The 23,370-nt window shown below is 48.5% G+C and overlaps 1 protein-coding gene across 1 annotated transcript in view; it reads right to left on the bottom strand.

Annotated features, from left to right (window-relative positions):
- Positions 1-23,370, bottom strand: part of ASTN1 (astrotactin 1) — a 270,848-nt gene that overhangs the window by 111,599 nt on the left and 135,879 nt on the right. The window contains exons 6-8 of the mRNA XM_056845094.1: positions 23,128-23,277; positions 19,435-19,602; positions 11,432-11,516 (exon numbers count right to left, since the gene is read on the bottom strand). Of these exons, the coding sequence (XP_056701072.1) occupies positions 11,432-11,516; positions 19,435-19,602; positions 23,128-23,277 (403 nt within the window). The remainder of the gene's footprint in view (positions 1-11,431; positions 11,517-19,434; positions 19,603-23,127; positions 23,278-23,370) is intronic.

Here is a 23,370-nt window from a genome sequence, read left to right as displayed (position 1 = left end):
CGTTGCAACTTGACGGCACTTTCCGTTACTAAAAAAGTGCTGTTGTATGAGTACTTCCTTGGCATGAGACCCATTGAATTCTATGGAACTGACTCCCAAGGAAATCAGCACTACTGTTCTGCAATTCTAGGCACATGCAGGGGGGAAATCCCCACAGGATGTGATACCGAGCACCAAATTCAGTCTCCTAAGTATTCCCTGAAAAGGGAGGGGTCACGCTTCTACCCTTGGAGAAGCTAAGGTCAGGTGTCTGTAGCTACTGCCAGCAAAACGGCAGCAGAAACCTATGCTTGGAGTCTTATGCTTGGAGTCTTAAGGGCCACCTGCTCTGAGCCATTCCAAATATTAAGAACTTCTACAGAGGGTTTTACCCACAAGCCTACATTGGCAAGGAGGGTGTCCCCAGAGACAACGGCTTTTCTGCCCTAGCGCCCAGACTTCGTAATGCCTTTCCCGGTTTTGTTTGTCAAACTGAATCATTATTCGTTTCAGGCCCCAATTTAAAACTTGCTTGTTTGCTCGAGCTCCCAGCAGCATTAAATTGCTCTCATACTCTCTGTTGAATATTATTTTAATTGTGTAATCATTTTTTAATTGTCGAAAGGGATTGCTTTTTGTCGTGCTGTTCACCACCCGGAGACCTGCCTCAGTGAGAAAGGTGGGGGGGGGGGACAGTTTGAAAGCAACGGTTCTCAAACTGGAGGTCAGACCGGGCGGTGGGCTGCGATTCACTTGCAGGTGGGTCATGAGGCCAGGAGGTAGGAGAAGAAAAAGAAGAAGAGTTGGTTTTTATATGCCAACTTTCTCTACCACTTAAGGCAGAATCAAACCAGCTTACAATCACTTTCCCTCCCCACAACAGACACCCTGTGTGGTAGGTGGGGCTGAGAGAGTGTGACTAGCCCAAGGTCACCCAGCTGGCTTCATGTGTAGGAGTGGGGAAACAAATCCACTTCACCAGATTAGCCTCTGCTGCTCATTGTGGAGGAGTGGGGAATCAAACCTGGTTCTCCAGATCAGAGTCCACTGCTCCAAACCACTGCTCTTAACCAGTACACCATGCTGTACAGGGTGAGCAGGATGGCAAATTTGGGTTTGCTTCTGCCCCATGTGTGAAACGGCCATACAATACCACCTGTTGCTTGGTCACGTGCCACATTTATAAAGATTACAAATGAAAAATAAAACTTTAAACTTGCTCATTGTTGGAAAGTAGCATGGATTCAGATTGCGACGAGGTCCTGAAAGGCCGTTTGAGAGCCACTGGTCGAAATGAATACAATTTTAAGCCCTTTCCTGCATTTTCCCATCAACCTTGGCTAGCAATCCGAGTTCTAGCAAACGCCAGCTTGCCAACAAACAGCAGGGCTTACCAAAGCCACGCCATCGGGAGGGAGAAAGGGAGAGGGGAGAACTTAGCACCATCTCTGCAGCGCTTGCCCAATGCCACATGCGCAAGATCACACCCATGAACTGTGCATTAATTTAATTAAACTTGCTGGTTCGCTGTAACAGTTCTTATGGTTTTATTGCTTTGGCAGGGCACACCCTCATTGCATATAATATTATCATAACGATTTCTGGGTCTCATCCCTGGATATATACTGTCCAAAGTCTACTGACTGTATAGTGACCTAATGACCTTAGTGGAGCAACCTTAAAGGGATTTAGCTTTGAGTAATCCACTTATCCTATGCAACAGACAGCCAATGTTTGCACAAAGGATTCTGGCTTCAAGATAGAATGTGCATTGTCTTTTCCATTCCTTGCTCTTGTTAATCATTAATCGCGGTATGTATTGCCTAAAGTCCATTGTCTAAAAGTATTGATCAACCTTGCTATTCATTATGTGTTTTCCTTAATAAAAACCCTGGGAGCTCCACTCAGAAGGTAGAGCTGGTCTCTCACGGATCAAGACACACTTGTGTGTGTGTTTTCCCTTCAGTTCGCTTCTTGCATTCATTAACATGGATTAGAATCCCCACTTCAGCCATAAACATGTCCTGAAAGAGGGGGGGGAAAGGCACAGGGGGAGTCTGGTTCTGCCCTCTTTTGTCACCCTTTAAGCACCACGATTGCGATTATGACAGTGTGGTTAAAGAAGGGGAAGGGGTAATTCATCCATACTTGGGTGTTCTTATGTACATTCGAGGGCAAGGGGCTCCTTTCCCTGCCTGGCACCCAGGTCGCCGCAACGGTTAGAGTCTAATTTCAGCAATTTTCCACACACTTAGGCAGCTCTTGCGCTCCCCTGGAAATTTCACAGTAGCAGTTGCTTCAGGAACAAACAAAGCGGGAGGGAAGGGTACGGTGCAAACCTCCCACCCCTCCCTCTCAAAACAGAAAAGCGTTGACATTATTCATTGCGCAGGCAACTTCAGCGATGGGTGCATCAGTTTGCCAACACGATCGTGAAAGTGTTGAGATGCACAGAGCAGGATGCAGCCAGGGCTGCTGGGGACATCCTGGACATTTCGGGGCAGTGCTGGGAAGGGTGGGATTTGAGGAGGGAGCTCAGTGGGGATGTGTTGCTATAAAGTCCACCTTCTGAAGCTGCCATTTATTCCAGGGGAACTAATCTCTGTAGTCTAGAGAGCCACTGTAATTCTGGGAGAGCTTCAGGCCCCACCCGGAGTCAAAATTAAGCATTTGTTATACTACTTTAATTGTACAGGTTTTTAAATACTGGAGAGCCAGAGTCGTGTGGCGGTTAGGAGCAGTGGTTTGGAGCGGTGGACTCTAATCTGGAGAACTGAGTTTGATTCCCCCATTCCTCCACATGAGCGGTGGACGCTAATCTGTTGAACTGGATTGGTTTCTCCACTCCTCCACATGAAGCCAGCTGGGTGAACTTGGGCTAGTCACACACTCTCAGCCCCACCTACCTCACAGGGTATCTGTTGTGGGGAGGGGAAGGGAAGACGATTGTAAGCCCGTTTGATTCCCCCTTAAGTGGCAGAGAAAGTCGGCATATAAAAACCAACTCTTCTTCTCCTTCTCCACATGAGCGGTGGACGCTAATCTGGTGAACCAGGTTGGTTTCCCCACTCCTACGCATGAAGCCAGCTGGGCGACCTTGGGCTAGTCACACTCTCTCAGTCCCACCTACCTCACAGGGTATCTGATGTGGGGAGGGGGAGGGAAGGTGATTGTAAATTGGTTTGATTCTCCCTTAAGCGGTAGAGAAAGTTGGCATATAAAAACCAACCAAGCAAATGAGCCCAAGCTGTACAAGTCTTTGTAGCCAGCGTGGTGTCGTGGTTAAGAGCAGTGGTTTGGAGCGGTGGAGTCTGATCTGGAGAACCGGGTTTGATTCCCCACTCCTCCATATGAGCAGCAGAGGAGTGAACTGGATTTGTTTCCCCGCTTCTACACACGAAGCCAGCTGGGTGACCTTGAGCAAGACATATTCTCTCAGCCTCACCTACCTCCCAGAGTGTCTGTTGTGGGGAGGGGGAGGGAAGGTGATTGTAAGCCAGTTTGATTCTCCCTTAAGTGGTAGAGAAAGTTGGAATATAAAAACCAACTATTCTTCTTCTTCTCCTCCTCCTCCTTCACCTTTAGAAGAAGAAGGAGTTGGTTTTTATATGCCGGTTTTCTCTGCTTTTTAAGGAGAATCAAACCAGTTTACAATCACCTTCCCTTCCTCTCTTCACAAGAGACACCCTGTGAGGTAGGTGGGGCTGAGAGAGTTCGGAGAGAACTGTGACTAGTCAAGGTCACCCAGCTGGCTTCATGTGGAGGAGTGGGGAAACCAATTTGATTCACCGGATTAGAGTAGGAGTAGGGAATCAAACCAGGTCCTCCGCCGCTCTTAACCGCTACACCACAGGGTGGAAAGGCAGGATATAAATCTTTTAAATAAAATAAAATAACTAATAAGTTAATACATTTGTAAGTCCACTGATGTCAATGGTAGGAAGGGAAGCTCGTGTTTATTGTCCCAGGGAACCCACTGGGATTTAAATGTGCTTGAACTTTGGCTGGATCATACCCATAGGAAAGGAATCTGATTTTACAAAAAATAGCAATACACGTACAAATTCAAGTGCTGCTGCACAGAAGTACGGCTCATGCCATGTGTATTATCATAATGTGAAACAGCTAAGAATGCAGCAGGAGGCCCGGTCAACTCCCTCATTTCAAAATACTAATGTAATCACCAAAAGGCCACAACTCATGATAGTTATTTTCATAATTAATACATTAAAAGGGGGACCCTGTACAGAAATATTCCAGTTTTTAAGCTCACTGATTTCAAGGGGCTCAGTGGTAGAAAGGGCCATCAAGCCACAGCTGACTTCTGGTTGATCCCTGTAGAGTTTTCAAGGCAAGAGACGAACAGAGGTGGTTTGCCAGTGCCTTCCTCTGCACACCCACCTGACCTGGATGGCCCAGGCTAGCCTGATCTCGTCAGATCTCAGACGCTAAGCAGGGTCAGCCCTGGTTAGTATTTGGATGGGAGACCACCAAGGAAGTCCAGGGTTGATGTTAAGAAGAAGGAAAGTGGAATAGAGAGTTCTAAATGCTGGATACAAGACTCCAACCTTCTGAGCTTGAGAAGGTGCAGAAAAGAGCAACCAAAATGATTAGGGGACTGGAGCAACTGTCCTATAGGGAGCAGTTAAGACCCTTAGGGCTGTTTAGCTTGGAAAGAAGGTGGCTAAGGGGAGATATGATAGAGGTCTATAAAATTATGCATGGTTTGGAGAGAGTGGACCGGGAGAGGTTTTTCTCCCTCTCCCATAATACTAGAACACGGGGTCATCTGCTAAAACTGGAGGGTGAGAGATTCAAAACAGATAAAAGGAAGTATTTTTTCACACAATGCATAGTTAAATTGTGGAACTCCCTGCCCCAGGATGTGGTGATGGCTGCCAGCTTGGAGGGCTTTAAGAGGGGAGTGGACATATTCATGGAGGAAAGGGGTATTCATGGCTGTTAGTTAGAATGGATATTAGTCATGCTGCATACCTATTCTCTCTAGTATCAGAGGAGCACGCCTATTATTTTGGGTGCAGTGGAGCGCAGGCAGGATGGTGCTGCTGCACTCGTTTTGTTTGTGGCTTCCTAGAGGCACCTGGTTGGCCAATGTGTAAACAGACTACTGGACTTGATGGACCTTGGTCTGATCCAGCAGGGCCTTTCTTATGTTCTTATGAGTCCTTGGAAATATGTCTGAGTGCCAAATAAAACAGGTCACTCACCCAGCATGGTGTAGTGGTTAAGAGCAGTGGTTTGGAGCGGTGGACTCTGATCTGGAGAACCAGGTTTGATTCCCCACTCCTCCATATGAGTGACAGATGCTAATCTGGTGAACTGGGTTGGTTTCCCCACTCCTCCACATGAAGCCAGCTAGGTGACTTTGGGCTAGTCACACTCTCTCGGCCCCACCTACCTCACAGGGTGTCTGTTGTGGGGAGGGGAAGGGAAGGTAATTATAAGCTGGTTTGATTCTTCCTTAAGTGGTAAAGTCGGCATATAAACACCAACTCTTCTTATTCTACCCGTCTAAGTCCATTGAAGTCAATATGGAAAGGAATAATTTGGTGTGGGACTGCACTGAGATTGAATTGTGACTGGATCTCTCCGGCAGGTTTTAGCAGAAAGTAAGAGCCACAAGGGGCCTCAATTTTGATCATGGTTAAGTTGGTTTGCCAACCTCCAGGTACTAGCTGGAAATCTACTGCTATTACAACTGATCTCCAGCCAATAGAGATCAGTTCACCTGGAGAAAATGGCCGCTTTGGCAATTGGACTCTATGGCATTGAAGTCCCTCCCCTCTCCAAACCCCGCCCTCCTCAGGCTTTGCCCCCAAAGCCTCCTGCCAGTGGCGAAGATCAAGATGTGAATGATTGTGGAGGGGGAATAGGAGATTTAACCCTCCCTCATATGATTTCACCTATCAAAGCTCCTCCTGATCCCCACACTGGAGCAGTTATTCAGTTTGGAAGGGGGAAACAACAGCACCCTCCCTCTGCTAATCTTGTTTCCCTCCAAGGGCTAAGAAGAGAGCAGAGGAGCAGACTTAGTTTCAGTAGGTGAAATATGCAGGAGGAAGAGAAGAAGAGGAGTTGGTTTTTTATATGCCGACTTTCTCTACCACTTAAGGAAGAATCAAAACCTGCTTACAATAACCTTCCCTTCCCCTCCCCACAACAGACACCCTGTGAGGTAGGTGGGGCTGAGAGAGCTCTACGAGAGCTGTGACTAGCCCATGGTCACCCAGCCTGGCTTCTTGGGGAGGAGTGGGGAAACCAACCCGGTTCACCAGATTAGCGTCCGCAGCTCATGTGGAGAAGAAGAAGAAGAGTTGGTTTTTATATGCCGACTTTCTCTGCCACTTAAGGGAGAAGCAAACCGTCTTACAATTGCCTTCCCTTCCCGTCCCCACAACGGACACCCTGTGAGGTAGGTGGGGCTGAGAGAGTGTGACTAGCCCAAGTTCACCCAGCTGGCTTTGTGTGTAGGAGTGGGGAAACAAATCCAGTTCACCAGATTAGCCTCTGCCACTCATGTGGAGGAGTGGGGATTCGAATGCAGTTCTCCAGATCAGAGTCCACCGCTCCAAACCACTGCTCTTAACCACTACACCACACTGGAGAAACCCCCACAATACCAGATTACGGTACACAGCTGCGATTTTCCTTTTTTAGAAACCTTAATCTCTCACATTTTTTGGCCTCAAATCTATCAAAAATACGTGGCTGATGTATGTGAGCGAACATATTTAATGCATTTCCTTTTCACCCCCAAAAAGGGGGGGGGGGCTGAACCCACCGCATCACCCTGAGATTCCATTAGTAGCATCCCTCAAAATCCGATTCCGGCACTTCAGACCTCATTTGTTGCTTTACAAGTGGCTCCTCGGGGTCTCTGCAGCAAAACGGCTCCCTTCGCCAATTAATTTCAGTCACAGCTTATCCAGACTTGTAATGGCTTTGGATCCTTTTTTTTGGATCCTTTTTTTTTTTTAACAAACCATGGTGCATTGTGTGTTCCCCGAGAGATCACTGCAAGCTCAGACTTTGCAAGTGGGACAACGGTGCCCCTCGTTCCCTCTGCTAGAGAGCGGGCCAGAAAGCAGGCTGGGGGCAGCTGCAATGGAAGAGACGGAAAACTGGTCCCATACCCATGCCCCCCATGAAGTGCCCTCTTATGGGCAAGGGCACATCAATCTGGTCCTTAACTGCCAACTGGAAACTGCGCTAGAAAACTGAGGCCTCTAAGACAGTGCCATAAACTTAGGCCCTTTAGCAGGTGACGTGCATCGGTCGTACTTAGGGTTGCCAGGTCCCTCCTTGCCACTAGCGAGAGGTTTGGGGGGTGAAGCCTGCGGAGGGTGGGGTTTGGGGAGGGGAGGGACTTCAATGCCATAGAGTCCAATTGCCAAAGCAGCCATTTTCTCCTGGAGAACCGATCTCTATTGGCTGGAGAGCAGTTGTAATAGCAGGAGATCGCCTGTACCTGGAGGTTGGAAACCCTAGTCATATTGCAGTTAAGGCAGGCAGAACGGTATCAAAATACCTTCCTGTCTGGCATCACTAACCGATCCTTGTGCATTAAGGCAGCAGACTAGCAGACAGCCCCCTCATTGACTGGCCTGGTCCATGCACATGCAAGCAGAACAGGGTTGTCAGCCTCCAGGTGGTGGCTGGAGACCTCCTGCTATTACAACTGATCTCCAGGCAACACAGATCAGTTCACTTGGAGAAAATGGCCACTTTGGAAGGTAGACTCTATGGCCTTATATATCACTGAGCCCCTCCCCTCCCCAAGCCCCACCCTCCTCAGGCTCCACCCCCAAAATCTCCAGGTATTTTCCAACCCAGAGCTGGCAACCATAAAGCAGAATGAGGCGACACAGGCGGCATGGGCTGTATCACTTCAGCATGGGCTGTATCACTTCAGACCACGGATGGGAGAATACAGTTTTCAATTCATATCTGTATTTTAAAAAATGATCTGCCGTGGATCTCATGGTCTTCATGGTTAGGGGGAGGGATGCTTGCCCACAATGCATTTCCAGTCTACGGAGCACTTTTACACAACTCGGCAAGGCACATGTACTGTGTTTCATGCCCCCACACCAGCCAGCCAATAAACCAAATTTGGATTTTACTAACTAATCAACATGTCAGGAGAAGAAGGAGAAGAGAAGAAGAGAAGTAGTAGTAGTAGTAGTAGTAGTAGTAGTAGTAGTGGGGAAACAAATCCAGTTCACCAGATTAGCATCTGCCGCTCATGTGGAGGAGTGGGGAATCAAACCCAGTTCTCCAAATTAAAGCCCACCACTCTTAACCACTACACCGCACTGGCTCCTAAGCCTCCCAAGAAGCTTCCCAAGGCAGCGGTAAGTAACACACCTAACAGCATCCTATCTTCTTGGAATAGCAGCAAAGACAGGGGTAAGTTCACCAGCCTTTGGCAAGCCTATGTCCATTTTCAGCACCACTGGCTAGAGGTTTGATCTGAGTGGCCCGTGGGGTACTGCCAGTGTAGCTAGATTTGCTCCAAAGCCATCCTGCCACGCCCTACCCAATCCAGCCCTGCCTTGCAGAATGAACTCAAGCCTTACCGGGGAGCTTTAGGATACAAAGTCCTTTAGGATACAAAGTATCAAACATGTGGATATATTTAGATTCTTGACGTCTTAGTATGAGATCCACATCAGACCTATCATATTTCTGTTTATTAAATCGCCATAATACAAAAAATGAAAGATCCTCATCAGTGTGATTATTGTCAAGGAAATGCTGTGTTAAAGGGGCCTCCAATACAAGTTGCCTAATCCTGGACCTGTGTTCACTTATGCGATATTTGAGTTGTCTATGGGTTTTCCCAATGTACCAAAAATGGCAAGCACATTTTATCGCATACTTTGTATCCTAAAGGACTGAACACCTCGATGGATCTAGCATGCTATTTGTAACATAATCTATGTAACAGCTGTCTCTTTAATTGATATCAGTTCTTCTGTAATGTAAAATGTAACTGTCCCTTTAATGGTTGATTCTTACATGTGACGGCACCATTTAAAATTAAGGGCAGTATCTTTGGTAAATTGCCAACGCAGAGATTGTTAATAACAGCCAGCGTGTGAGTATGATGCTCTATCTTCTCTCTAATTTCTCCCTTGTTTAAACCAATTGCTAGCATATTTATGCTAATTATTGTTAATTAGTATTATGTATTAATTTATGATATAGTGGTCCCTGAAGAAGGCGTCAATCGCCGAAACAGAAAGATCACCGGGCTTCTGTTGAGAACAACTGTACTACTGAATTACTACTCTCAAGAAGAATATCTGTGGAAGAAAGGGAGGTTGGCACCCCCTTTCATGGACTTACCTATAATGTTGCTATTTGTTTGTAACAAGGCATAGTCCTCTCTTCGGCGTTACTTTTAAGGCAATAATTAACAACACATGTTTTTGCCTACACACTTTCAGTGGTAGATATGTTATTAAATACCACTACTATATAATCATTGTGTCTAGCTTCGTGAAGTGCTGTTTCTAGTTTGCTGAGCATCCCACAGCACGCTAACCTTTGTTTACCACAGTACCTGGAGGTTGGCAACCCTAACAATTGAGGGCAGCCGTACGTTTACATCGTTGCTGGCCTCCCCATCCTCCCCCCACCTTGTTTACTATGGGTTGAACTGCTTGACCAGGTCTACTACCATCTTACTATCAGAATGATTGCCCTCTTGATATGTATAGCTGCTTTATGATTACTGTCATTTTAAACTGGATATTATCAAATTGTTGTAATCCTCCCGAGATTCTGAGACTATTGAATCTGTGGCTAAATTTTTTGATGAAATTGTTAAGAGGCGGAGGTTAAATGATGTTTAGAGCGTTGGTTTTATTTGATCGACTGCTTGATGGTATGCCAATAAAGGTATTGAAATTTGAAATTGGATATTTTGGTTTGATATTGTTTTTAAAGTGTTGTTACCCACTCTGAGCTGCCATTTTGAAGACTGATGGTGATTGTTCTTGATTGCTGATCTCACGTGGTGGTGGTGGGGAAACCGAATGGCTTTATACAGCTAAATATGTAGATTTTATGTACACTGCTCCACATTTGTATATGACAAAAGAAATATCGAACTCCTTGCACTCTGTACTAAGGCATTTCGACACATAAGAAAGATCTCCAGGCCACGGACCCGGCAACTTCACCGCTTCAAATGGCTCGGGCTGTGTATACCTTGATGTCTGTACAGGTTGCCCCTGAACGCTAGGTGGCAGTGTGGTCATGCACACAGATACACATGGCACAGGCACAGATTACATTTAGAACGCTTATGGCAATAGGAGAAGTAATCATATATTTTTCTCTCTACATGGGCAAAGGCCTAGCAGTGCTAGCCTTCAGAAATTCTGATCAGTGGACGGACAGGCTTCATGAATTCACTAACCAATTCCTAACAAACAAGTTCTGGCATCACAAATCAATTACTAAATGCAGGAGAAGGGAGACCGGATTCCAGAAATTCCAGAGTCAGGACTGGATTTTAGAAGAAAGCCTAAACAGAGTGGCTCAGAAGATTTGTTCCCCTCTGTGACAGTCACCCAAGACAGCATAGATAATACTGAATTTGTGCTCGAACCTGCTGGAGCTCACCTCCAAAATTTGATTTCTAGACCAAGACGGAGTCCTGCAATATTTTACGATAATGATGAGAATAACAACTGGTCAGGGAAAAGAAGTGCCTCTGACCATGTACGGAGCTCCTCTCCCACACTGTCCTCTTAGAATCGTTGAGGAAGGCTTCAAGGGGCAGGAGGCACATTTCCCCAGTCCGCCTTGCACCGGAATCTCTCGTTTTACTGTGCCTTCACAGACCTGGAACTATTGGAAGGTTAACTTTTCTCAGCATCCGGCTGTCTTCTAGCCTGGCTAGAGGCGCCCACTTGAAATCCGCTGGCTTGTTCTGCCTCCTTCCCATTAGGTTCCTGCCCCAAGTCTCTGGGACTGACTCCGGTTTCTTTCTAACCGTACTATTGTTCATTGCCTTACTTTTTGCTCTGTGTCCCCACCTCTTATTGGCTTTTTGACCATGGTACCCACACGTTGTTTGAACCAAAGGACAAACCTCCTGGAATTCATCCTCAAATGCAAGGCTGCAAAAAAATGGAGAGGCTTGCCGAAGCACCCCCCCTTTCCTCCATGCGATCGTGGCTTTAATTTCCACTCCTGGGAAATTTCTTGCTTTCTTCTTCTTTCTCCTGCCACCACTGCAACTTGCTGCCTTCTCCTAAGCTCAGCTTTGCACCATGCAAGGGCCAAGACAATCAGCAGAAGACTCACAATGTAGGATTGTGAGTCTTCTAATGGTTGTCTTGGCCCTCAAAATACCAGATGGGTCCTCTCCACTCAAGTCATGCAATGATCCTGGAAATCTGAAAGCATCACCTACCCTTGGTTTGTGCCCCACTCATTCCTGATGCAGAGGTGTTTGTGCACGGGGTCCTTCATGTAACCTTCATAGCACAGGCACTCGCCTAAGAGGGGAAGATCAAACAGAAACAGAAATCATGAACAATATCCCAGATATCCTGAAAAAAGATCTTGGGCTTGTGGCAGCTCTTACAACACAATGGGCAGCCTCAGCAGCAAGTACAAATTCGATCATAATGAAAAATAAAAAGATAGAGCCCAATGCCAGCTTCCCAATTTGAAGCTGACGTGGGCCATTTGCCATGCGGAGGCAAACCAACAGATACTGATGTGGATGCCTGCACATTTACCGCAATGGAGCCAAGGCCATTTCAGGTCAGGAAAAGGATGCATGAGGAAAGGCTCGCCCCTCCCTTCCTTTGTGCCAAGGTCCCCATCTACATTAAACTCCGATCACAGAACTCTCAGCATCACACCCAGTTGAGCCACAAGTAGAAGACATGATGGATGTTTGTAAAATCTTGACCCATGTGGAGAAGTAGACAGAAAGGAATTTTTTTCTCTGTCTCATACCACTAGAATTCAGAGTCAGTTGACGAAACTGACTAGCAGTAGATCTGGGACAGAGAAAAGGAGGAACTTCATTGCCGCGACATGGGATGATGGTCATTGGTTCAGGCGGCTTCCAAACAGACTTATCCATGGAGGAAAATTGGTCTCTTGTTGAGCCACTGGCCTTCATGTTCAGATATAACGTGAGTACCTTCGCTCTTATCCAGCAGGGCTCTTCCTGTATTGCTATGGCTTTAACTAGTATAAATGCAGCAGCTTTGTGCGTGTGTGTGTGTGTGTGCAGTCCTTGGAGGAAATCAAATCTATTCCCAAAGACAGACATGGGTAGCCGTGGTAGTCTGTCTGTAGCCGTAGAAAAGAGTGAGTGTCCAGTAGTACCTTAAAGACTAACAAAATTTCTGGCGGGGTAGGAGCTTTCTGAAGAAGTGAGCTGTGGCTCACGAAAGCTCATACCCTGCCAGAAATGTTGTTAGTCTTTAAAGTGCTACTGGACTCTTGCTCTTTTCTACCCAAACACTAGGGCTGTCAATTCGGTTCGGCCCGAACTGAAAATCAGCCGAATTTCCCTTGGTTCGGCGGTTTTTAGTTCGGACGGATCCGAACTCAAAACTGGCGGGCAACCGGGGGGGCCGAATTCAGCGAGTTCGGGAGTTCGGCGAATAAATTCGGCCAATTCGGCCGTCAGTAAGCAGCATAACCGTCAGTAAGCAGCATTCTCCTCCCCCGGCCAATCGGTGGCCAAGCTGGGTCTTCTTCTGGCCAATCAGTCAGGATTGAGTGCTGGAGGAATCAGCTGATGTGCGGCCGGCCGGGGAAAGAGAGAGAGAGAGGGAAATCCTCATGTGTGTGTGAGGGGGTGCTTGTGCACATTCGCTCCTTTCCGTGGCTGCAGGGGGCGCATTTTTTGGGGTACCGACCCCAAACTTTCAGGGGATATTCAGACAGGTTTTTTTAAGAGACCACCCAAGTTTTGTAAACATTGGGTCAGGGGGTCCCGAGATATGGGCTCCCCCCCTTTTTTCTTTCCATGGCTGCAGAGGGCGCATTTTTGGGTGTGCCGACCCCAAACTTTCAGCGGAGCATCAGACTAGGCTTCTTAAGATACCCCCCAAGTTTTGTAAACATTGGGTCAGGGGCCCCCGAGATATGGGCTCCACCCCTTTTTCCTCTCCCCCCTTTTCCATTTTCGTGGCTGCAGGGGGCGCTTTTTTGGGGGTTCAGCCCCCAAACTTTTGTCATAGCTTCAGAGAATCCCTCTTAAGAGACCACCCAAGTTTTGTAAAGATGGGTTCAGTGGGGGCTGAAATATTGGCTCCCCCCCCTTTTCTCTTTCCATGGCTGCAGGGGGCGCATTTTTGGGTGTGCCGATCCCAGACTTTCGGCGGAGCTTCAGTCAAGGCTTTTTAAGAGACCACCCAAGTTTTGTAAACATTGGGTCAGGGCCCCCCGAGATATGGGCTTTCCCCTTTCCCCTATTGGGATGAATGGATCACCCTCGAGAGATGCATACATATGGATCTTATATTGGATACAAATGGAATCATATTGGATTACCCAGCCTCCCAGCCCCTCCTGCTGGAACAGAAGACAGCCACAGTAAGACCCCTTTGGGGGCTTTAATCTATATTTTTTCTTTTCTGTGTGTGTGTGTGTGGGAAAGCAGAGTCTGTGTGTGTGTGTGGGGAGGGAGCAGTTTCTGTGGGTGGGGGGGGAAGCCAAAGGGGGCTTTTGCCGGTTCTGCCTGGGGTGTGTGTTCCCCCTCCAGTCTCTCTCTCCCTGGTTTGAGGGGGGGCTTCATTTTTATTCTTCAGGTTTTTCCTCATTCATAAGATCAGTTAGGTTATTGATGCTTGCTCAAAACTGGTTTTCAAATGGTGACTTAAAGAATGCATCTGCCTGGTCCCAAGTCCAATGCAAAAGGAGACATTCCACCCCCTCCTGCTCATTATGCATAGCTAGCTGCCTCTGTCCCTTTCCATGGTATGCAAACTCCCAGGTGTCAGGTGTTGCTATGCACTGTTGCAAAGGTTTTGCATTGCGTGCTTGTGTTGCTTTGCAGTTGTATTGTTTTGCAAAATTCTTCACACCTGCCCCGCCCTTTGCATATTTGCAAAGGGGTTGCTCTGCAGTTGTGTTGCTTTGCAAAGTTCTTAGCACCTGCCCCGCCCTTGCTCTCATCAGCTGTTTGTCGGGCGGGAGCTTTGTGCGTGGGCGGCAAGCTCTGCGGAGAGATCCACATTAAGGGTGGGGGGGACCCCTTTCAGGGCCCATATCTCAGCCCCCCCTGACCCAATCTTTACAAAACTTGGGGAGTCTTTCAATATACGTCCTTTGAAGCTCTGCTGACAGTTTGGGACCTCTAAGCCCAAAAATACCCCCCCCCCAGAGCCGCGGAAAGGCACGGTTGTGTTTTTAATGGCTTTATTCGGCCGAATTTTTTTCCCGAACTTTGAATTCCCGCCGAATTGAACGGATCCGAAGTGGGGGAGTTCAGACTTCGGCACGTACCGAACCCACAAGGGCCAAATTCGGCCGAATCCGAACTGTACCGAATTTTTTTTTTTTGACAGCCCTACCAAACACTTTGTGATAAACCAACAAAGAACCTCCAGTAGAAGGGATACACTTTCACCCAGTAACTACTTTCAGACATCATGGGAGTGCTTTGATTGTGGAATCCTGCATGGTGTGGGGAGGGTTGGGGTCACTGGGGATGTGGGGGGGAGGTAGATGTTAATTTCCTGCATTGGGCAGGGGGTTGGACTAGATGACCCTGGTGGTCCCTTCCAACTCTATGATTCTATGATCATGGATAGACCTCCGTTTGTGCACTATAGACACAAACATGAGTCATTTATGCATGGAAGTTTTACCTGAGGTTCGTTGCTGGCTGGACCCACACTTTCCTGTTGGGAATCTATGCACCAGCAGTCTCCAAGGTCAAATCAAGCCCCACCCCTTTAAATGCTGCTTTGTAGTTGGCTTAATTGTAGTGCTTACTGTGAGAGAAAATCCCCCCCCCAAACCCAATTGCCACAAAAAAGCATTTTAAGAACAAAGAACAGAGCAATCTGAAAGTGGGGGGGGGGATTCAAGCCTCGGTTTTAAAAATCCTTTCTTGTGCTCAGAAAGATCTCAGAGGAAGCAGGAAGTATTTGAATCCCCGCCTCTGGACATGCTGCTTTGTAATTGGCTGTGAGAGAAACCAAGCTTGCATGTCTCGCACTTTGCCTTCTGCATGGGGATTTCACCCGGACTTTGCTCAGGGAAGATGAAAGAGTCGGGTTAACAGAGGAACAGGAAGTCCTGGGATTTGTGAGGGCTGGCAGCGAGGTCATCTCTAATGGATGGAAAACTCAGGCATAACTCCAAAGAACAACGGATTCAGACCGGGGGCGAACATGAGTGAAAGTACCCATGCATAAACGACCATGGTTAACTGCCATGTTCATGTGCTTCTTACCACCTTTCTTCAGAAACAGAAGGGGACCCAAAGCATCCTGGTTTCATAAGCCTTAATTCAAACTCTGATCGGCTGTGATGTCCCCTGGGCAAACCAGAGCTTGTTTCCTCTCGACAAACCGAGTCTGTAAACTGGAATCCACCTGTTGTTTTAGAATCCCAGTTGGTGTGGAGAAGCACAGTTTGCATCCAGACATGGTGGCAAATTGGAGATCTGAGCCTCGGCTTCTAAAACCTTCAACTCCATCCTGCATATGGGAGGATAGGGGGTCTGCCCGCTTTCATGACAGGAAGCTGAGTTTGTACCTGTCACAAGCAAGCCCTTTGTGACATTGTTTTTGACATCTGAATGCAACCCGTAAGAGGTGATATGGCCACATATCCACCCACCCCAGTCTTTTTTTCCCCTCTGCTTTTTGGAGCAGCTGGGAATGCAGACATTTAAACGTGATACTTTTTGCTGGCCTGGAGTCGCAGCTCTGCTTAATGTCTCAGTGTCAGGCTGCTTTTAAAGGCACAGGTGGAGAGCTGAAAAACAACCGGCAACCTTACATGACATAATCCATGAGACGGGCTAAGCACCAGGGTCTAAGTACTGTCCTCTCTTGAAAGATCCCAGAATCCAAGGTGAGCACATGGAGGCTGGCAGACTTGGGGGGGTGGGGGGGAGAACGACAGTGAAAAAAAGCCCAAAGGTTTCCTTAGATGACCTATTACTCAGAATGAACAGCAGCAGCAGACCTTGGGGGAGGAAGCTGGAGATCATTCTTTCTTCCGGATCGTAGGAGGGCTCTTTGGAGAAGTGGTTTTCCAAAGCAGCCCGCCCCCCATTGCCTTCCTCCCTGCCCCTGCTAAGGTGAGGGTGGGACGGATTGTCCTGTAGCCGAGAATCCTCAATGGTCCCTCTGGGATTTGGAGGGGGTGGCTGCTAGTCCGTCCAAGATGCGGAGGTTAACCTTTAAAGCCCTTTGTGACCAGGGACCCGCATATGGGTGGCACCGCCTCCACCAGCAGATCTGACCAACAGACCAGGGGTCCACTCAGGTCACTGAGGTCTGTTTCAGCTCAGCCTTGCTCAGGGGGCGCTCCCATTTTATGCAAGCAGCTTCCCCAGGGAGTGAGGGCGGCCCCAACCTTGTAAAGATTTTGGAGGCTCTGTGAAGTGGGGCTTTTCCAACCAGCTTTTGATGGCTCATGAATAGAGGTTATGGTCTCCTTTTTTTACTTGAATTTCTGTGAGCTGAGATCATAGCTGTTTTTCAGTGATGCATGCTGCTTTGAGTCACATCAATCATGAGAAAATGGGATATAAGTATTTTTAAAAATGTGTGAACACATGAAGCTCCCATTGGTCCATCGAAGTCAGTATTGCCTGCTCAGACTGGCAGCAGCTGTCCAGGGGCTTAGGCTGAGGTATTTCACATCACCCACAACATGATCCTTACTGGAGATGCCAGGGATTGAACCTGAGACATTTTGCATGCCAGACCGATTCTCTATCACTGAGCCACGGCCCCTCCCCAAAGTACACATGCATGAAACTGCCTTGTAAAGACTCAGATCATTGGTCCATTAAAGTCAGCATAGTCTACTCAGACCAGCAGCAGCTCTCTAGGGACTCCGGCTGAGGTCTTTCACATCATCTACTGCTCGCTCCTTCTAACTGGAGAGGCCAGGGATTGAACTAGGGACCATCTGCATGCAAAGCAGAGTCTCTTCCACTGAGCCACAGCCCCTCCCCACTTGAAGAACAAGAAGAGTTTTCTATGCTGAGCCGACTTTCTCTACCACTTAAGGGAGAATCAAACCGGCTTACAATCACCTTCCCTCCCCACAACAGACATCCTGTGAAGTAGGTGGGGCTGAGAGAGCTGTGACTAGCCCAAGGTCACCCAGCTGGCTTTACGTGTAGGAGTGGGGAAACCAACCCAGTTCACCACATTAGCATCCACCGTTCGTGTGGAAGAGTGGGGAATCAAACCCGGTTCTCCTGATTAGAGTCCACAGCTCCAAACCACTGCTTTTAACCCCTACACCACACTGGCTCTTCAAGGATCCCACTAGCCCAATCACCGCAACCTGATTTAGGAAGACTCCCTACTTTGTTTCCACGGTGGCTGGTATTCTTCCGCTCTGCTTGGCCAAGTCTGAAGCCTTCCTATGGCCTCTTTTGCTTGAGGAAGGCTCCTTGGGCCAGAGGAAGGCTTCAAACTTGAATGATCAAAGGGGTAGGATGCAATCCGGGGCTGATTTGGGGTGGGTTTCAGGAAGGGAAAGAGCCACTTTGTTCTTGCCCCCTTTCTAATGCCACTGTTGGATTACAGCCTCAATCTGCAGATCGTTGCACACCACACTGGGCTGCGTGCATACAGGCACGCGCAAGGGTGCCTCATGCTCTGGTACGGAGCAGATGGTTGGTGGGGAGGGAAGGTGGAATAAATCTCGGAAGGTGTCCAAAGCCCTCCACATTTTTGAAAACACAGCTCAGAGGCTTCTGTCTGGCTTGAAAAGCCTCTCAGGCCATTCCCCCCTCCATCCCTCTCCCCCCAGATGTTGTCTTGGCAGGGCAAGGGGCAAGAAGCCGGTGCCTGGCTCCCGATTAAGGCCAGGAAAGCACGCAGCAGTCAGTCCCCCCCCCCCGCCTCCGATAACGGAACAAAGAACCAGGCACTGACTTTGTACGTGGGAGATCTGGCAGTTTGCTCTGGGGTGCGGATCAAACGTGCAGGGTTAAACTTTGCCAAAAACAAGCCGGGGACTGCACCCAAAAAAAAGAAAGAGAAAAGAAAGAAAGATTTCTTTCAGAATACGGCCAAAAGAACAAAAGGCACAACAGAAGCTCTTGCAGAAAAACAAAAAAACAACCACGCGGATTTTTCTCCCCCCCCCCCAAAAAAAAGCTAACAAAAAACCTGTGAAGTTGGAAAGGGTCCTCCCTCCCCACGAGGGTGCTGAACACCCTCCCTTCTGTGAGGCCTGCTGGGGCTGACAGCTGCCACGGCAGATGGTCCTGCATTACAACCCCACAGTGGAATACAGACCTGGGTGAAGAAGTGAGTCATAGTTGCAAAGGAAGGATCAGATGCTCATGGAGACACTTGTGCTGGGAGAACACAAGGCTTGTCCGGTCTCCTCAAGGGCCATGGCCGGCACACTGGAGGTGCGCTTGTTAAAGGAGGATGCGGCAATCTGGTTTTTTTAAAAAGAGACTTCCAGGCTCCCCTTCTAACTGAATTCAGTTGAACACGTAAGGTCCTAGGTTCGATCCCAGGTAAAAGATTGCAGGTGGCAGGTGAGAGCTGCATCCAATCCATGCAGGCTGAACAAAAAGGACCAATGGCGAGACTCCATATAAGACAGCTTGACAGAGTCTGTGCTCTTGCTCTTGAGGAGGAGCTGTGGCTCAGTGGTAGAGCATCTGCTTGGCATGCAGAGGGTCCCAGGTCCAATCCCCAGCATCTCCAGTTAAAGGGACAAGGCAAGTAGGTTATATGAAAGACCTCTGCCTGAGACCTGGAAAGCCGCTGCCAGTCTGAGTAAACAATACTGAAGGCAGCTTCATGTGTTCACGGTTGGATTTTTAGGGAGAGGCTGTGGCTTAGTGGTAGAGCATCTGCTTGGCATGCAGAAGGCCCCAGGTTCAGTCCCCGGCATCTCCAGTTAAAGGGACTAGGCAAATAGGTGATGTGAAAGACCTCTGCCTGAGACCCAGGAGAGCTGCTGCCAGTCTGAGTAGACAATACTGACTTTGATGGACCTTGATAGTCTGATTCAGTATAAGGCAGCTTCATGTGTTCGCGTATGTGTGCTCTGTGCCTGAGAATCAAGAGAGGAACTGAGAGACCTGAAAAGGCCCTGTGCACAGTGGGGTTTCCCATCGACACTTGGGCAGGACATGTATGGGGTTCTCTTGTTTGTCAGGTGTGGATAAATGATCCTTCTCATCCCACCAGGAGAGGGTGAACCTTTCCCCCCATGCCCACCTACCGGTTTCAGGGTCGCACTCGTGTTCGCAGGGGTCAAGAAGCCGCCGGGCGCACAGGTCCAAGGCCCAGGGACCACTGGAGTTTTGCTGGGAGAAGAGGACCACCTGGGCAGGGTTGAGCCAGTCGCTGGCGTCCAACTGGCTCCCTTCCAGCAGGATAAACCGACTGCCTGCACCGCAAGCAAAATGTAAGGTTTTGGGGGAGGGAGGGGAATCCTGTAATAGAGGATTCTGTAATCATGTGCAAAGCCTCAATCATCGGTAATCGGCCCGCTGCTATTTATGTCAACATTTGATCGCTGTAAATGCAGAAGAGGAAGCAGAAGAACAGGGCAGGTTTCTCATTCAGGGCAACCGCTTTAAGTATCGTGCACGATTGAAAACGCCCTAATAGTGCAATCCTGAGGAGAGTTAAACCTTTCCAAGCCCATTGACTTCAATGCCTTTGGAAGAGCATAACTCTGCTCTGGATTGCAATTTAAGAGTTCTCTCCTCCAAACCACTTCAAAACCCATTATTTTCTTCTCAAGGACACTGTTTGTTCTTTGAATTTCTGCAAAATAGGGTACATTTACAAATTTTCTTTTGGAAGTCTCTCTAACAGTGCGGAGGTCATACATCTGTCGTCACTGTCTGCTGTTTTGGAAAAAAACCAGCGCACCGCGGGAACCGCCATGAAAGAGTCAATGGATTGTTTTGTGGATTTGGAGTAAGTACTTTGTTCCGTCGTACAGAAAGAGGTAAATCGCTAATAAAAATTTCATGCCTTTCACCATCTCTCCAGTTAGCATCCCATCCTTCCTCCAAGGAGCTCGAGGCAGTATAGACGCTCCTCTGCTTCCTCCGTGTTCTCCTCACAACAACCCTGCGAGGTAGGTTAAGCTGAGGGCTGTTTAGCTTGGAAAGAAGGCAGCTGAGGGGAGACATGACAGAGGTCTATAAAATTTTGCATGGTTTGGAGAGAGTGGACAGGGAGAAGCTTTTCTCCCTCTCCCATAATACTAGAACGTGGGGTCATCTGCTGAAGCTGGAGGGTGAGAGATTCAAAACAGATAAAAGGAAGTATTTCTTCACACAACGCATAGTTATTGTGGAACTCCCTGCCCCAAAATGTGGTGATGGCTTCCTACTTGGAAGGCTTTAAGAGGGGAGTGGACATGTTCATGGAGGAAAGGGGTATTCATGGCTACTAGTTAAAATGGATACTAGTAATGATGCATACCTATTCTTTCCAGGAACAGAGGGGCATGCCTATTGTCTTAGGTGCTGTGGAACACAGGCAGGATGGTGCTGCTGTATTAGTCTTGTTTGGGGGCTTCCTAGAGGCCCCTGGTTGGCCACTGTGTGAACAGACTGCTGGACTTGATGGATCTTGGTCTGATCCAGCAGGGCTTTTTTATGTTCTTATGAGAGAGTGTGACTGGCGTACGGTTCATGACCAAGTGGAGATCTGAACCCTGGGTCTCCTTGGAGCCCAGGACTTTAATCACTACACCACACTGGCAATGACATGACTGGAGTACTGGCTCCTCCCTGAAAGTGAAAATGAGAAAGCAGTTCCCATGACCCTCTGAGAAGGGTGAGACCAGAGCACTGGAGTTGGGAGGTACAGGCAATGAAAAGGTGTAAACGTGTTCCCAAGGAAGCTGTCATAGGAGTAAACTAGGGTCCTCAAAGACGAAGGAGAGTTGGTTTTTATAAGCCAATTTTCTCTACCTTTTTTTTTTAAGGAGAATCAAACAGGTTTACAATCTCCTTTCCTTCCTCTCCCCACAAGAGACAACTTGTGAGGGAGGTAGGGCTGAGAGAGCTTGAAGAGAACTGCGACTAGCCCAAGAGAACCCAGCCCGGCTTCATGTGGAGGAGTGGGGAAACCAGCCCGGTTCGCCGGATTAGAGTCCGCCGTTCACGTGGAGGAGTGGGGCATCAAACCCGGTTCTCCAGATTAGAGCCCCCTGCTCCTAACCACTACGCCACAAAGCAAATTCTGATTCTCCCACTCACTAACTTCTCCTTTCAAATCAGTTCCAGTTTCCTCAAACCTGTTATTCGTCACTAGGTTCCACCGGCCAGGGTGCCACCTCAGACAATCAAACCATTGTCCTCAGGAAACCTCTCGCTCCCCTTACTGGCCAAGCGTGGTGTAGAACACCAAGCCAGCATGGTGTAGTGGCTGAGAGCATTGGAGTCTGATTTGGAGAACCAGGTTTGATTCCCCACTCCTCCACATGAGAAGTGCCAGTAGTGTAAACCAGAAGTGCCGTGCGCATGGTGTGCGTGCGAGTGTGCCCGTTTGCCCACCGACCCTCAGGTGGTTGCCGGGCAGAGGGGTGAATTGCCAGGGATTTGCCTGCCACCACCGGGCACCTGGCAACCCTACCGGGTTCCTCAGCCAACGCTCTTCCAGGCTGTTCACTGATGAGGTAACTCGAGTGTGTTCTGTGTTGCCAAGCCTCTCCTCTTCCAACCCCTCTGCAAACAGAAGGTGAGGAGGCCTAGGCTTGGCAGAGGCACAGGCACACGACTCAGAGTTTTCACGGGAGAGCATTTGTTCCTACAGTCTGGGAAGCCAGAGGCAGCATGAAAATAGGAATACGGGCGTCTCTGACTCATAAACCATACTCTCAGCAAGCACCTAAGCCCAGGGAAGGCTACTATCCTGGGATTGAAAATCTGCACTTCCCATTCTGCTTTCTCCTGAAGGAGTAACCAGACTTTCAAATCCTGGCTGACTAGGTTTGCCAACCTCCAGGTACTAGCTGGAGATCTCCTGCTATTACAACTGATCTCCAGCTGATAGAGATCAGTTCACCTGGCGAAAATGGCTGCTTTGGCAATTGGACTCTGCAGCATTGAAGCCCCTCCCCAAACCCTGCCCTCCTCAGGCTCCGCCCCCAAATCTCCAGGTGTTTCCCAAATGGGAGCTGGCGACCCTATGGCTGACTAAAGGAGTTGTGGAACATTTTAAAGGAAACTCATGTCAGGAGTAACAAAGGCAACCACACAGAACACAATACTTAGGAGCTTAAAGACTGTTTTTGAACAATCAGTATGCTACATACATAATATAGCATGCGGGTTCGACCCAAAAAATGAGGGTGGGAAGATGTCTCTAAAGGCCTTATTAATTAGGAGGTTGGCTGAGGTTGGACCAGTCTGAGGGTCCAAACCCATCAATGGAAGAAGAAGAGTTGGTTTTTATATGCTGATGTTCTCTACCACTTAAGGGAGAATCAAACCGGCTTTCAATCACCTTCCCTTCCCCTCTCCACAACAGACACCCTATGAGGTAGGTGAGGCTGAGAGAGCGTGCCTTGCCCAAGGTCACCCAGCTGGCTTCATGTGCAAGAGTGGGGGGGGGAATCTAGTTCACCAGATTAGCTTCTGCTGCTCATGTGGAGGAGTGGGCAGTCAAACCCGGTTCTCCAGATCAGAGTCCACCGCTCCAAACCACTGCCCTTAGCCACTACACCACGCTGGCTCTCCTCTCAATCAGCAAGATCACTGCTCTTGCTGATTGGTCATGGTGGGGCCTCAGTCACATTGGTGCATTGGTCTGTTCTCTGCTCCCAATCCTTCCTGAACTATACACAAAGTTTCAAGTATGCCAGTTTGCTCAACAGGAAATGACCTTTGCCTGACTACTCTGACCCTGGAGGATGTGAGGCAGGGTGGAATATAGAGCGTTTGCTTACCATCCGCGATGAGGTGCTCCGGAACATGCAATGTTATCTTGACCACCAGCGGGCAGTTCACGTGGGAAGCGCACACCAGGCCAATGACACAGCTAGTGATGCTAATGAGGGTCAGGGTGGTCTTGCTGACCGGACTCCTTGGCGAGCCAACTGCAAGGGCAAAGCAAACAGCAATTGAAGAGGAAGTCACAACCGAATGGACCCAAAGGTCATCTCACTCAGTCCTGTGCCACAGTGCTAAGT

The sequence above is a fragment of the Euleptes europaea genome, chromosome 2, assembly GCF_029931775.1.
Source record: "Euleptes europaea isolate rEulEur1 chromosome 2, rEulEur1.hap1, whole genome shotgun sequence".
NCBI classification, from domain to species: Eukaryota; Metazoa; Chordata; class Lepidosauria; order Squamata; family Sphaerodactylidae; genus Euleptes; species Euleptes europaea.
This window is presented reverse-complemented; position numbering and strand designations above follow the sequence as displayed.